The following is a 15,967-nucleotide window of genomic DNA, read 5'->3' as shown; positions in this document are numbered from 1 at the left end:
TGGACCAAAATAACCCTGCACATCACTGCTATAAATGGTAGGGTGGCCCTAACTGAGAACAACAGGAAGTTTAACAAGTGCTCTATGCTAGCAAGCTGCCTGGAATAATTCAGCTAAAATACAGGAGTACCCCTGTGCACACTTAGGAATCCTTAAGCCTTGGTCATCCCCAACCTGCACCTAAACTCTGGACCTAACCAAGCCGCTACAGGGAGACAATGTGTACTTAATAACAGGAAACCAGAAACTTTACCTAAATGCATTTCTCAGTAGCTAATTTGAAGACTTAAGCACAGAGATGGGTTTCCATGTCTGTCAGACACCCAGCTGACCAAAATTAAAAAATGACAACTGATAAAAATCTGAGTTAAGTTAAAATGCACTAAATGGTATAATATATAAAAGGGAATGTTACATCAACTAACAGTCAGCAAGCACCATGATTGTGCAGTAAACTGGCATATCAAATGGTACTTCCCCACAGGAAGAGGATGGGGTGGAGAAATCAGAGTCACTTCTGCATGTGTCCCAACAGTATGCTGGCACAAGGTCACTTGCCCTCCAACTTTGCTGGAAATTGAACAGTATGTTATCAGGAAGAATAAAAAACAATAAGCAATTTACCTCTTGGAGTGTGACTTCTTATTACATCCTGTAAAAGTAAATAAATATATTATTTCTGACCATCACCACAAATATATAGCGAATTTGGAGAAATTTGATTAATCAACTCATTTAGTTTATGGGGGCGGGTAAGGTGGCAGTAGCTATCTCCATTCAAATGAACAGGAATCACATATTATTTCAAGCCATTGTGGATAAAAACGGAGGGATGGAGCAACATAATAAGCTGAATTAGTAAATCTACATTTCGTCTTAAAATGGGGAAACTCAAAAGGAAGAAGCAGGCTACAACAATGAGGATTCTGAAAATGTGTCAGCCAAACAAAACCTCCTCCAAGTCAACTAGCAAATTATAGTTATTCCCACTCAGCTGCCAACCAAGAATGTAACAAAGCAGAGTGCAGAGTATTTCATCACAGTCCTGACTTGTACCTTTAGGTGGTGGACAAGCTTTGGGGAGTCAGGAGATGACTTAGTTGCCACAGAATTCCTAGCCTCTGACCTGCTCTTGTAGTCACAGTATTTGTGTGGCTGGTCCAGTTAAGTTTCTGGCCAATGGTGATCCTCAGGATGTTGATGGTGGGGATTCAACAATGGTAACACTACTGAATGTCAGGGAGAGGAGTTAGACTCTTGTTGGAAATGGTCATTGTCTGGCACTTGTGTGGCATGAATGGTACTCGTCACTTATCAGTCCAAATGTGAATGTTGTCCCGGTCTTGTTGCATGTGGATACAGACTGCTTCATTATCTCAGCAATTACAAATGTAAATGAACATTGTGCAATCATCAGTGAAGATCCCCACTTCTGCCCTTATGATGGAGGGCAGGTCACTAATGAAGCAGGTGAAGGAGTTTGGGCCTAGAACACTAACCTGAGGAATTTCGGCAGGAATATCCTGGGGCTGAGATGATTGGCCACCAACAACCACAACCATCTTCCTTTGTGCTAGGTATGACTTCAGTCAGTAGAGTGTTTCTCCCTGATTCCCATTAACATCAATTTTGCTAGGGCTCTTTGATGCCACAATCAGTCAAATGCTGCCTTGATGTCAAGAGCAGTCACTCTCACCTCACCTCTGAAATTTCAGCTCTTTTGTACATGTTTGGACTAAGGCTGTAATAATATCTGGAACAAAGTGATCCTGGAGGAATACAAACTGAGCATCAATGAGCAGATTATTGGTGAGTAAGCACTGCTTAATAACACTTTCAATGACGCCTTCCAACAGATTGAGAGTAGACTGATGAAGCAGTAATTGGCCGGATTGGATTTGTTCTGCTTTTTATGGACAGGACTTAGCTGGGCAATTGTCCACTTTGTCAGGCAGATGCTAGGTGTTATAGCTGTACTGGAACAGCTAGGCTGGAGGCACAGCTAGTTTTGGAGCAGAAGTCTTCAGCACTACAGCCAGGATGTTAGCAGGGCCTTTACACTTCGCCATATCCAGCGCACTCAGCCATTTCTTGATATCATGTGGAGTAAATCAAATTGGCCAAATACTGGCATCTCCAATGGTGGAAAGCTCAGGAGGGGGGGCCCAAATGACTCATCCACTTGGCACTTCTGGCTGAAAATAGTTGCAAACGCTTCAGCCTTGTCTTTTGCAGTCACATGCTGGGCTCCGTCATCACTGAGGATGGAGAAGTTCATGAAGCCTCCACTTCTCATTAGTTGTTTAGTTGTCCAACACCAGTCACGACTGGATGTGGCAGGTCTGCAGAGTTTTGATCTTATCTGCTGGCTGTGGGCACACTTAGCTCTGTTTATAGCATACTGGCTTCCCGTTTTAGCACATATATAATCCAGTGTTGCAGCTTCACCGGGTCGACACCTTATTTTTAGGTGCTCCTGGGATGCTCTTCTACACTCTTCATTGAACCAGGGTTGATCTCTTGGTTTGATGGTAATGGCTGAGTGAGGGATATGCTGGGCCATGAGGTTACAAACTGTAGTGAAATACAATTCTATTGTTGCTGATGGCCCACAGTGCCTCATGGATGCCTAGGTTTGAGTTGGTCGATCTGTTCTAAATCTATCCCGTTTAGCACAGTGGTAGTGCCACACAACATGATGGAGGGTGGCCTCAGTGTAAAAACGGGACTTTGTCTCCACAAGGACTGCACGGTAATCACTCATACTGATGCTGTCATGGATGGATGCATCTAAGACAGATAGACTGGTGAGGACGAGGTGAAGTAGGATTTTCCCTTACATTGGTTCACTCATCACTTGCCGCAAGCCTGGTTTGGTAGATAGGTCCTTCAGGACTCAGCCAGCTCGGCCGGTAGTGGTGGTTCCAAGCCATTCTTGTTGATGGACATTGAAGTTTCCCACCCACAGTCCATTCCTTGCTACCCTCAGTGCTTCTGCCATATGGGCCTGACTTTCAGAACAGGTATAATTCTGTAAGTTCTTTGTCAAAGATAGTAATTATAGTTGTAATATTAACTTGTTCATGTGGTTTGAGTTTGAGACTCAAAATTGACTGACCACCTGAGCTGAAAACAGGACCTGTGACAACACCATAAGTGACAAATCTAAACACTACAAGTGACCAGTCTGGTTTGCTTGAGTTTCTGTCATTTTGAAAGCACATCCTGTCTTGTTAGCAGTCTGTAACAAATTTCCTGGACTAACTTGCAAGTTCGGAGAAGGTTCTGGTGAGTACCAGCCAGCCTTAAAACAATCTAATTTTATCCTCCTCCACTGAAACCACAAACCTTGAAAACTGAATACTATTTTTTTGTCAAAATCCCACCTCTCAAATTTTCCATAGAATGTTAGCTCTCAGGATTTACAGGACTGCCAGTTTGGACCAAGGCTGTAATAATATCTGGAACGAAGAGATCCTGGAAGAATACAAACTGAGCCAGTTGTAGTCTTTCATTACTTTACTCTACAGCAAAATTGCAGACAAGGAAATACCAACAAAAGGTACAACTATTAATCAAATTGAAGAAAGTGGCAGACACATATGTATCAAACATGATAACAGATTTGTAAAATTCATAGTTGGTCATGAAAACATTCTTAGAATGTTTTCAATCAATTTTCAAAACAATTTTAACTCCATGTAATCAACTAACTAAACAATCCAAGGGAATACCAAGGGAATTATTATTAATGGTAAAATTATTTAATTCCTCATAATCTACCCACATCCAGAACAATTTCTCTTCACAAACAATGGAGATTTATTACTTCTATTCATCAAGGAAACCCTGCATATGGCCTCAATACACTATGAACTTTACCACAAAGAAAACTGAAACAAACTGCAGGACTTTTTTTTTTACTGAAATGGCTTGGTGATTGTGGATGAAAGAAACGTGATAATCTTTGCTCAAAGAATGGTGGATCTACTGCACATGGCAACATGCTAAGAAACAGCACTGCAAAACAATCTATAATAAAATTACTATAAAAATTATTTTGTGCTACTGCAATTTTGTTGTGCTGCACAAGGAGCTGAAAACATCTCATCTGTTTAAGGTGAAGTGTACATGGATATGAATATTTTGCATAAATACTGAGAGATGGGAGAGGTATTATTTTAGTGAAAGGGAGAAATCAGGAACTAAATAGCTGAGCTAATAAGAAACATCTCTTTGATAGTCCAGATTTAGCACATAATTTTCAGGTTAATTGATGATTATCATAATTTGAATGTGTCTGCAGGTGCTAACCAGAAACTTGCAAGTTTAGGACTCAAGAACTGACTAGATGCAAATTTCACGGAACAGTATATATAGGTTCCTCGATCCACTTCCACTGAAGGTGTGGAGTGCTCTGGCTGGCACACAGTGGCACGTTGCAGGATAGTCAGGGACTGAGGGAAACAGTGCACAGGTTATCAGATGTGGAATTGGAGGTCCGGGTGGAGGAGGTCCAGAGGATGAGGGATGTCTTGTATCTGCAGTGGAGGGGGAAAGGACACCACTTCACCCTTCTGTTCATCTCTCCTGCAGCAGCTGGTGCCGCTCTGCCTCGCCTCATGTCCTCCTGCTATTCCTCATTCAGACATCCCTAGCTAGATTTTTTTTTTATTTTCAAAATATACTTTATTCATAAAAATCTGCAAAAATTACATTGCCAAACAGTTTCAAACAGCACCAAAAAATACAAACATTGCAAGGGAGATCAGTTTCCTTCTATACTATCATGAGTTTCTTCACAACCCTTCCATTTCACTATTGTCATGCCAGTTACAGTTTTACATTTACAGCAAAAGAAAATATCAACGATACAGTTCGAGGGGTTTCCCATGGATCCAGCCCCTCAGTTCAGCTTGGTGGGGGGACCTTACACTGTGGTCTTTCCCCATTGAGCCTTTGCTGCGGCTGCCCCAAGCTTTAGTGCGTCCCTCAGCACGTAGTCCTGGACCTTGGAATGTGCCAGTCTGCAACATTCGGTGGTGGACAACTCTTTGCGCTGGAAGACCAGCAAGTTTCGGGCAGACCAAAGGGCGTCTTTCACCGAATTGATAGTCCTCCAGCAGCAGTTGATGTTTGTCTCGGTGTGCGTCCCTGGGAACAGCCCGTAGAGCACAGACTCCTGTGTTATAGAGCTGCTTGGGATGAACCTCGACAAAAACCACTGCATCTCTTTCCACACCTGCTTTGCAAAGACACATTCCAGGAGGAGGTGGGCGACCGTCTCTTCCCCACCACAGCCAACGCGGGGGCACTGTGCGGAGGAGGAGAGACTTCGGGTGTGCATGAAGGATCTGACGGGAAGGGCCCTTCTCACCACCAGCCAAGCTACGTCTTGGTGCTTGTTTGAAAGTTCTGGTGATGAGGCATTCCGCCAAATGACTTTGACGGTCTGCTCGGGGAACCATCCGACAGCATCCACCGTCTCCTTTTCCCGTAGGCCCTTGAGGACATTCCGTGCAGACCACTGCCTGATGGACCGGTGGTCAAAGGTGTTTTCCCGCAGAAACTGCTCCAGGAAGGATAGGTGGTACGGCACGGCCCAACTGCATGGAGCGTTCCGCGGCAATGTGGCCAAGCCCATCCTTCGCAACACCGGGGACAGATAGAACCTCAGCACGTAGTGACACTTGGAGTTTGCGTACTGGAGGTCTACACACAGCTTGATGCAGCCGCACACGAAGGTGGTCATCAGGATGAGGGCCACGTTGGGTACATTTTTCCCACCCTTGTCCAGAGATTTGAACATCGTGTCCCTCCGGACCCGGTCCATTTTAGATCCCCAGATGAAGCGGAAAATGGCTCGGGTGACTGCCACGGTGCAGGAGTGGGGTATGGGCCAGACCTGCGCCACGTAGAGCAACAACATGAGCGCCTCGCACCTGATGACATCCCTAGCTAGATGTCCATGGCCAAGCACTCCCTTTCTCCTGGTGGCTCATATAAGGTATCCAACAAGGTGCAGTAACACAGCACTTACTCTATTTAAGCGAAGTCCTGAGAGAATTTCCAAAATAAATGTTGCACAAGTGTTGGTGTAGTCTTAACAAAGTGTCCATGAAAGTCTTCCAATATGTTTCAGAGATCCTCTTCACAGCTCCCTTAGCAATGGCCATGAAATGGTATCGCTTCAGGTCAAGTTTGAAATCAACATAAACACCATGTTTACTCTCAAACAGCTGCTTGCTATTAGGAGAGGGAATTAGTTGAAGTGATAGCCACCAAAACGCTGTGAAATCTCTTTAATGAGTGCAAGCAGCAATTTTAAGTGGCATCAACTGTTTATCCAGTCTCCAGATGGCTTTTCCTAACACTGGCTTCAACTCCTTTACCAAAATGGTGTTTTGTGCTAACCTGGCATTTCAACTTCAAGAATAGGAACAGGAGTATGCCATTTAGTCCCTCAGGCCTGTAACGTCATTCAACGAGATCATGGCTGATCCATGGCCTAACTCTATGTACCCGCCTTTGCCCCATATCCCTTAATACCTTTGGTTAACAACAAACAATCAATCTCAGATTTAAAATTTACAATTGATCTAGCATCAACTGCGAAAGAGAGCTCCAAACTTCTACCACCCTCTGTATGCAGAAGTGTTTCCTAATCTAAGATACCATTTTAGCCAGCTCTCAATATCTTCAGCGCTTAAAGTATTCGACAAAAATTTCCTCTGGTACTTAAAATGAGCACGGTCATGCAGGCCCCCACCTGCCAAGAGTGAGGCATATTAATTTTATCATATGAACATGGATTTTAAACTTGCTGGGAAGAAGAGAAGGCCTGTTACAAGGGCTGCCAGACACTTAGCTGAAAAACATTTGCATACTAACAGACAGTGCTTGTAGAGACAAAAGGACCATTTCCTGACACATTCAACCCACAATGGATTTTGATCACCAGACATTGAAGGCGTAAGGAAGAGCATTCCAGAGACTGCTAAGATGATACAATCCACAAAAGCCAGGACTAGTTAAATGAGCTGGTTACATGACTAACTGGCTGGTCCAGGGTTTTCTGAACTAGCCACAGAGTTTTTAAACTTGAAAAGACTGTTTGCTCCTGGTGTGAGAAGACCTCTTCTGTCTGCTCCCATCTCTTTCTCACAAGCCTCTGGACCCACTGAGGCCACATGAACTTCAAGAGAGAAAAGTCTCCTACATCAAGCAAGGTTTAAGAAGAATACTGGGCCCCAACGAAAAGCAAGACCTACCTATAATCAAGGACTTTACAGTGAGCTCGAAGAACAGTGACCAAAACCATCTTCAGATATTGCCTCAAACTTTTCCACTTTATTTCTTCTGCTCTTTTCTGTCTCTATTTGCACGTGTGTATCGCGTAGGCATGCTAGTGTGGTCGCGTCGTGTATCCGTAGGCATTAACCGCATTAGAGATTAAGTTTAATAAAGTTCAACCTTTTCTCTTTAAACCCAAGAAAACCTGTTTAGCTAGTTTCTTTGCCTTATAATTGGAAGTTAGTGAATTTAGAATTTTTAGAATTTAGAACTTAGAACATTACAGCGCAGTACAGGCCCTTCGGCCCTCGATGTTGCGCCGACCTGTGAAACCATCTGACCCCTGCATTATTCCATTTTCATCCATGTGTCTATCCAATGTCCACTTAAATGCCCTTAAAGTTGGCGAATCTACTACTGCTGCAGGCAGGGCGTTCCACGCCCTTACTACTCTCTGAGTAAAGAAACTACCTCTCACATCTGTCCGATATCTATCACCCCTCAACTTGAAGCTATGTCCCCTCGTGTTTGCCATCACCATCCGAGGAAAAAGACGCTCACTATCCACCCTATCTAACCCTCTGATTATCTTATATGTCTCTATTAAGTCACCTCTCCTCCTCCTTCTCTCCAACGAAAACAACCTCAAGTCCCTCAGCCTTTCCTCGTAAGACCTTCCCTCCATACCAGGCAACATCCTAGTAAATCTCCTCTGCACCCTTTCCATAGCTTCCACATCCTTCCTATAATGCGGTGACCAGAACTGCACGCAATACTCCAGGTGCGGTCTCACCAGAGTTTTGTACAGCTGCAGCATGACCTCGTGGCTCCGAAACTCGACCCCCCTACTAATAAAAGCTAACACACCATATGCCTTCTTAACAGCCCTATTAACCTGGTTAGCAACCTTCAGGGATTTATGCACCTGGACACCAAGATCTCTCTGTTCATCTACAGTACCAAGAATCCTCCCATTAGCCCAGTACTCTGCATTCCTGTTACTCCTTCCAAAGTGAATCACCTCACACTTTTCCGCATTAAACTCCATTTGCCATCTCTCAGCCCAGCTCTGCAGCCTATCTATGTCTCTCTGTACCCGACAACATCCTTCGGCACTATCCACAACTCCACCGACCTTAGTGTCATCTGCAAATTTACTAACCCACCCTTCTAAACCCTCTTCCAGGTCATTTATAAAAATGACAAACAGCAGTGGCCCCAAAACAGATCCTTGCGGTACACTACTAGTAACTAAACTCCAGGATGAGCATTTGCCATCAACCACCAACCTCTGTCTTCTTTCAGCTAGCCAATTTCTGATCCAAAGCTCTAAATCACCTTCAACCCCATACTTGCGTATTTTCTGCAATAGCCTACCGTGGGGAACCTTATCAAACGCCTTACTGAAATCCATATACACCACATCCACTGCTTTACCCTCATCCACCTGTTTGGTCACCTTCTCGAAAAACTCAATAAGGTTTGTGAGGCACGACCTACCAGTCACAAAACCGTGCTGACTATCTCTAATGTACTTATTCTTTTCAAGATGATTATAAATCCTGTCTCTTATAACCTTTTCCAACATTTTACCCACAACCGAAGTAAGGCTCACAGGTCTATAATTACCAGGGCTGTCTCTACTCCCCTTCTTGAACAAGGGGACAACATTTGCAATCCTCCAGTCTTCCGGCACTATTCCTGTCGACAATGACGACATAAAGATAAAGGACAAAGGCTCTGCAATCTCCTCCCTAGCTTCCCAGAGAATCCTAGGATAAATCCCATCTGGCCCAGGGGACTTATCTATTTTCACACTTTCCAAAATTGCTAACACCTCCTCCCTGTGAACCTCAATCCCATCTAGCCTCGTAGCCTGAATCTCAGTATTCTCAACAACATTTTCTTTCTCTACTGTAAATACTGACGCAAAATATTCATTTAACACTTCCCCTATCTCCTCTGATTTCACACACAACTTCCCACTACTATCCTTGATTGGCCCTAATCTAACTCTAGTCATTCTTTTATTCCTGATATACCTATAGAAAGCCTTAGGGTTTTCCCTGATCCGATCCACCAATGACCTCTCGTGTCCTCTCCTTGCTCTTCTTAGCTCTCCCTTTAGATCCTTCCTGGCTAGCTTGTAGCTCTCAAGCGCCCTAACTGAGCCTTCACGTCTCATCCTAACATAAGCCTTCTTCTTCCTCTTGACAAGCGCTTCAACTTCTTTAGTAAACCACGGCTCCCTCGCACGACAACTTCCTCCCTGCCTCACAGGTACATACTTATCAAGGACACGCAGTAGCTGCTCCTTGAATAAGCTCCACATTTCGATTGTTCCCATCCCCTGCAGTTTCCTTCCCCATCCTACGCATCCTAAATCTTGCCTAATCGCATCATAATTTCCTTTCCCCCAGTTATAATTCTTGCCCTGCGGTATATACCTGTCCCTGCCCATCGCTAAGGTAAACCTAACCGAATTGTGATCACTATCACCAAAGTGCTCACCTACATCTAAATCTAACACCTGGCCGGGTTCATTTCCCAGTACCAAATCCAATGTGGCATCGCCCCTGGTTGGCCTGTCTACATACTGTGTCAGAAAACCCTCCTGCACACACTGGACAAAAACTGACCCATCTAAAGTACTCGAACTATAGTATTTCCAGTCGATATTTGGAAAGTTAAAGTCCCCCATAACAACTACCCTGTTACTCTCACCCCTGTCGAGAATCATCTTCGCTATCCTTTCCTCTACATCTCTGGAACTATTTGGAGGTCTATAAAAGACTCCCAACAGGGTAACCTCACCTCTCCTGTTTCTAACCTCAGCCCATACTACCTCAGTAGCCGAGTCCTCAAACGTCCTTTCTGTCGCTGTAATACTCTCCTTGATTAACAATGCCACACCCCCCCCTCTTTTACCATCTTCTCTGTTCTTACTGAAACATCTAAATCCCGGGATCTGCAACATCCATTCCTGCCCCTGCTCTACCCATGTCTCCGAAATGGCCACTACATCGAGATCCCAGGTACCAACCCATGCTGCAAGCTCACCCACCTTATTCCGGATGCTCCTGGCGTTGAAATAGACACACTTTAAACCAGGTTCTTGCTTGCCAGTGCCCTCTTGCGTCCTTGTAACCATATCCCTGACCTCACTACTCTCAACATCCTGTACACTGGCACTACAATTTAGGTTCCCATTCCCCTGCTGAATTAGTTTAAACCCCCCCGAAGAGCACTAGCAAACCTCCCCCCCAGGATATTGGTACCCCTCTGGTTCAGGTGAAGACCATCCTGTTTGTAGAGGTCCCACCTACCCCAGAAAGAGCCCCAATTATCCAGGAAACCAAAACCCTCCCTCCTGCACCATCCCTGCAGCCACGTGTTCAACTCCTCTCTCTCCCTATTCCTCACTTCGCTATCACGTGGCACGGGCAACAACCCAGAGATAACAACTCTGTTTGTTCTCGCTCTAAGCTTCCACCCTAGCTCCCTAAATTTCTGTCTTAAATCCCCATCTCTCTTCCTACCTATGTCGTTGGTGCCTATGTGGACCACGACTTGGGGCTGCTCCCCCTCCCCATTAAGGATCCCAAAAACACGATCCGAGACATCACGAACCCTGGCACCTGGGAGGCAACATACCAACCGTGAGTCTCTCTCGTTCCCACAGAACCTCCTATCTGTTCCCCTAACTATGGAGTCCCCAATGACTAATGTTCTGCTCCTCTTCCCCCTTCCCTTCTGAGCAACAGGGACAGACTCTGTGCCAGATATCTGTACCCCATTGCTTACCCCTGATAAGTCGTCCCCCGCAACAGTATCCAAAACGGTATACCTGTTGTTGAGGGAAACGGCCACAGGGGATCCCTGCCCTGCCTGCTGGTTCCCTCTCCTTCCCCTGACGGTAACCCATCTACCCATCACCAAGGGGGAGCTAAAAAAAGTGTGTTTAAAACAAAACCCTGTTACAGTAAGACCAGGTGAAGGCTGAGAGGGAACCCTAGACCCCTTTCTCACCTGGTCGTAACAGCACAAAATTTTAAAAATTGGAAAATCAATTTTTTTATAAAGTTGAGACTATAGAAAAAAGCATAACTATAATGAATGGAATAAAATATGAAGTGTGAAAATTATAGTAATCACAAACAACATTTTATTTATAACGGCAAATGAAACTTAAATCAACTAGCCACAGCCAAGAGTAACCAACAAATGCCCATGTGTTCTAAGCAGCTGCACGTTCTTAGGCACATGCAAGTTCGGGGGTTCTGTCATTTCACAAGGGTCATTTTACCTCAATAATGCTGTTATCAATTGGCATGTTGGTGCTGGACATGTGAACGTTGGGAGTGGATGAAGACCTTTGCCGCTGGCAGAGCTGACCTTCTGTGGATGAGAAAGTCATGGGACAGTTGAAGGCATGAGAGGTGGAATGCCTGTACTGCAAGCTGAAAATGATAAAAGAAAAGCACAAGCTAAGAACAGTCAAAGAAGCAGACAACAAACTGTGATGAAAATTCTTCTTTGAAATTAGTTTAATGCTTTCAACTCACCTCTCAGGAAGTCGTGAAAAAGACTCACGCACTCGGCGTGTAGTCATTTGTGTAATGGATGGCACTACCCCATCGCTGTTAGAAGGTGAGAACAGTCTAGAGTATGGCGTGGCTGCTTGATATGCTCTGACAGAAAATAGAAAAGAAATTAACTGGCATCCTGAATACTCATTGTGCAAGAATTGCTTAAAATATCTAATTTATTTACTGCAATTACTTTGCAATTAATAAAGAGAATATCCTTGAACATAGGATAGCTTACAAAATTACCACATACTTTTGGGAAAAAGTATTTCTTAATTCAGATGAAATAAAACAAAGTATTTCCAACAAGGAGAGATGATGATTTAAAAACAGCAGCCTTTTGAGATAAAGTCATGTCTTGAACCTGAAGGGACCAAAGCAGTAGGTAGTAAGGCCCTTTTATTTCGAACATAAGTTGCAGTACTGTCCTGTAGCAACAGGTTTAAATAATGACCACAATATGCAACCTCAGCTCTTCCTTCCCTCTCCTATAGGTAAGGAGTCCATTGGTCAGCTGCAGGAGGATTAGAGGAGGAATACCCAAGTGTCAACCAAAGGGTGGTGTTGATAGGCTCTGTGTCCAGAGGCTGTCCTTTCCACCCTTCCACCAAATGGGAACTGTACAAAGCAACCAATTAGGAGGGAAGAGAACGAGACAAAAAGGGAGGAAAAAGCAATATGATAAATCACTGTAATACAACTGATAACACAGTGACTTACTGACACACTCCACCCCTCAGCCAAAAATGATTTATTATACAAATAGCTAACCAGTTACTGTCTGCCAACAAAGATCAACAAATGTTCAATTAAAATTACAGGACCACAGAATACACAAAATCTGAACACTTCTCAACAACATTGTTGTGAAGCACTCCATTTAACAGGCTGCCCAAAATCTAGCATACTCATAACTGGAGTCAATTCTGCTGGATCATAAGGTCACTTAAAAGCCAGAACCCAGATTCAGAGATAGCAGGGTGCAAGTTCAATGCCCTACTACTGAAGCAGCAGGTTGTCACAAATAGGCAATCATTTTGATGACAGTAGTTAAAGTCAGAATCAATATTCCCACATATTGCCAACCATGAAGAACTTTTGTACATAGCATAAATTATCAGTACATACAAACATAGGTAATATCTCCACAGTAATGCAATGCACTAGAAAGATTCAATGAGAAACCAACTAAACATTTTACAAAAATTCTCGCAAGTACCTAACATTATTCCAGTCGATACACATGGTAGGGACTTTGGTGCTACAGTGCTCATGGAACTTGTAGCCGCAGGTCTGACACCGAAAGCCATTCAGAAGAAACTTTTGACAGATATCACAGAATGCCAACTTCAAAAAGGTTTTGCGAACCTTTGAACAAATAACATGAGAATGGTTTAAAATGGTGAAGTTACTAAGGAGTGCAAACTGAATTCAAAAGTAACCTGAAATACTTACAAAATTGTGAGTAGTTAGGGGGAGGTGGTCCAGGACCTCAACCACCAGCTCTTCACCAATCAACGAGGTAGTATCTGTGGTCCAATCTATACGGTACTTCGGGCTACAGATGGAGCAAGGTATATCAATGAAAGTGTTTTTTTTTTAAAAAGGTGAAACTCCCTCTTTCTAAAATATTTTTCTTCTCTAGTCACACACCTTCAGCAGAGGAATGAGCACATGCATAGCTAACCTACTCCTAAACCTTCAATAATGTTACTTGGAAACCAGTTACAAGAAGCTGCCAGATTGATGATTCTCCCTCCTGCATTTATGCCTTTTGTTGGGAAATGCTTGGCATCTCCAAGTCTTGGAGCATCAAATGTGCAAACTCACATGGCGCTGCGCATTAATGTTCCAACACACTACACCACCATATACAATCTTAAAAAGCATACTGAAAGCATGATATTATGGATCAGAAGGTGGCTATGGAAAACCTAAATTTTTGATGTGTCAAGAATTCTTATGTAATTTCCATTTCCACAGTAAAAGGTTGAAAATGCACCAGACTTTCCATACGTTTCTGCACTTGGTTGAACATAATTTAAAAGTCTGACTCTCGTATCGTACAAGGCTTGCGGGATGTTCCTGGATGACTCCTGTATGACAGGCAAAAAAAAAAGATGGCAAATCTCCAAATAGACAATGAAGCAGTGCAGCCAGGAGGCCCGTCAATCAATTAATTATATTAATTTTTAGCACACATTTCCATCATGCTTCTTGCTTACAGTTAAATGTGGGCAATTTTCTTGCATCTGACTGGCTCATTCACAATTTCTTCATTTTAACTGCACAGTAGGAAACAGGAATCATGGCTATGCTTCACACTATGTTACAATTAATCTTTTACAGTTTTATTGTTTGCTCATCTTCTTTAACTTCTGCATATAGCAGAGCTTCCCCTGCAGTTCCCACCCGCCATTCACTACCAAGTACATGGCAACGTGTGCACACCTCACCTCCAGCAACCTGCTCTTTATGCTCTTGGTGGGTTACACTGCTCCAAATCCCTGCTCGTAACTGATTCAGCTTCCATCACCTCCCAGTCTGCTTCCCATGTTTATCCCTCATCTGCTGCTCACCCTACACTAGTACTTGACTCTGTCATCCCACATCAACTTCTGCTATTGACACTTGCTGCTCCACAATTAACTAAACATTTAGCAGATAAATCTGTAAGGAAGATGTGTCCTGGTAATATGATACCAAGTTATGCAAATAACTAATTTGCAGTGAACTGAATTGTAGATCAGTTACAAATCACAACCCTTTAGTACAAAAGTTTAACTTTCTGCATTTCCTCTTAGTTCTGAATCAACATAAAACAAGTACAAATTACTCTAAACAAATTCATTTAGCTTTTTCTTGTCAACATTATACATCATATGCTCTGCTGCCTTCATTACATAATGCAATCAATGTGTGTCACATGCATTTGCTTCTTTTATTATAAACCACATTTCCTCCAACATAACTAGTACTAACTGCATACATAAACATAAAATCTGTCAAATAGATAACATGTCACTAAACTTAACAGTTTCTTAATTAATATGAAAGACCAACACCTCATTAAAAATTATCTATTTGTCTGTCACTTGATTTAGCTATGATTTATGATAGAGCAGTGGTCGTTTCTACAAATTCTACAAAGACAAAAACATTTATGTATACAGACAGACTCTGGATTGCAATTACTGCTGATAGTAGAGCAATTTCTTCATGAATTTTATAGGACAGCTTCTGTGTCTTTCATTTTTAGCATAATGAAAATTTTTGTTTCCTAGAATCTGCATACAATTGCTCTGTTCTGTGCTACTCAGGCTGTTTCACTTCAATTATTTTTCTTGAAATCTTTAATTATTTTTACATCATGAAGTTAATAGCTTAGATTTGTCTCACCAAATCAGAACTAAAGATCAAACTATCTGATTGGATCCTTTCAAATTGGCCATGGAGGTGGTCTGCTGCCAGCTTCATCTATTGCAGGGTGCAGATTATTTTTACCTATGTCATACAACTGCCAGCTTGTGGTTCAATTGGGAGATTCTGATGACTCGATCGATTTATCATATTCCACATTACCATCTGTGAAGTACCTGCAAGGGACGAGGGGTGTGCCTGAATGTTAAGTGAGCAGTAAAGTGCTTCCATTCTTTCAGTTTTCAATAAGTGATGCGCTGTATATTTATAGGCCACCAACTAGTGGGAAAGATGTAGAAAAGCAAATTTGCGGGGAAATTATAGAGAGGTGCAAGAACTATGCAATAGTGATAATGGGGGACTTTAATTATCCAAATATAGACCGGAACAATAATAGTGTAAAGAGCAGAGAGGGAGAAAGAGTTTCTGATGTGTGGTCAGGAGAATTTTCTTCACCAGTACATTTTCAGCCCAATGAGGAAGGAGGCATTGCTGGATTTGGTTCTGGGGAATGAGGTTGGACAAGTAGATCAATTGTCAATAGGGGAACATTTAGGGAACAGTGATAATATTATCATAAGTTTTAGATTAGCTATGGAAAAGGAGAAGGAGCAATCCAGAGTAAAAATATTTCATTTGAGGAGGGCCAATTTCACTGAGCTGAG

The 15,967-nt window shown here is 42.9% G+C and overlaps 1 protein-coding gene across 6 annotated transcripts in view; it reads right to left on the bottom strand.

Annotated features, from left to right (window-relative positions):
- Positions 1 to 15,967, bottom strand: part of LOC137380130 (RAF proto-oncogene serine/threonine-protein kinase-like) — a 100,108-nt gene that overhangs the window by 45,366 nt on the left and 38,775 nt on the right. For all 6 annotated transcript variants that reach the window (XR_010976977.1, XM_068051818.1, XM_068051816.1 and 3 more), the window contains 5 exons: positions 13,338 to 13,440; positions 13,102 to 13,250; positions 11,859 to 11,984; positions 11,600 to 11,753; positions 625 to 652 (listed from right to left, as the gene is read on the bottom strand). Coding sequence is in view for 5 of the 6 variants with exons in the window: in XM_068051818.1 (XP_067907919.1) it covers positions 625 to 652; positions 11,600 to 11,753; positions 11,859 to 11,984; positions 13,102 to 13,250; positions 13,338 to 13,440 (560 nt within the window). In the remaining variant the exon portion in view is untranslated. The remainder of the gene's footprint in view (positions 1 to 624; positions 653 to 11,599; positions 11,754 to 11,858; positions 11,985 to 13,101; positions 13,251 to 13,337; positions 13,441 to 15,967) is intronic.

Source organism: Heterodontus francisci, chromosome 19 (genome assembly GCF_036365525.1).
Source record: "Heterodontus francisci isolate sHetFra1 chromosome 19, sHetFra1.hap1, whole genome shotgun sequence".
NCBI lineage: Eukaryota > Metazoa > Chordata > Chondrichthyes > Heterodontiformes > Heterodontidae > Heterodontus > Heterodontus francisci.
Note: the sequence above shows the minus strand (reverse complement) of the source record. Positions and strands in the feature narration are given on the sequence as shown.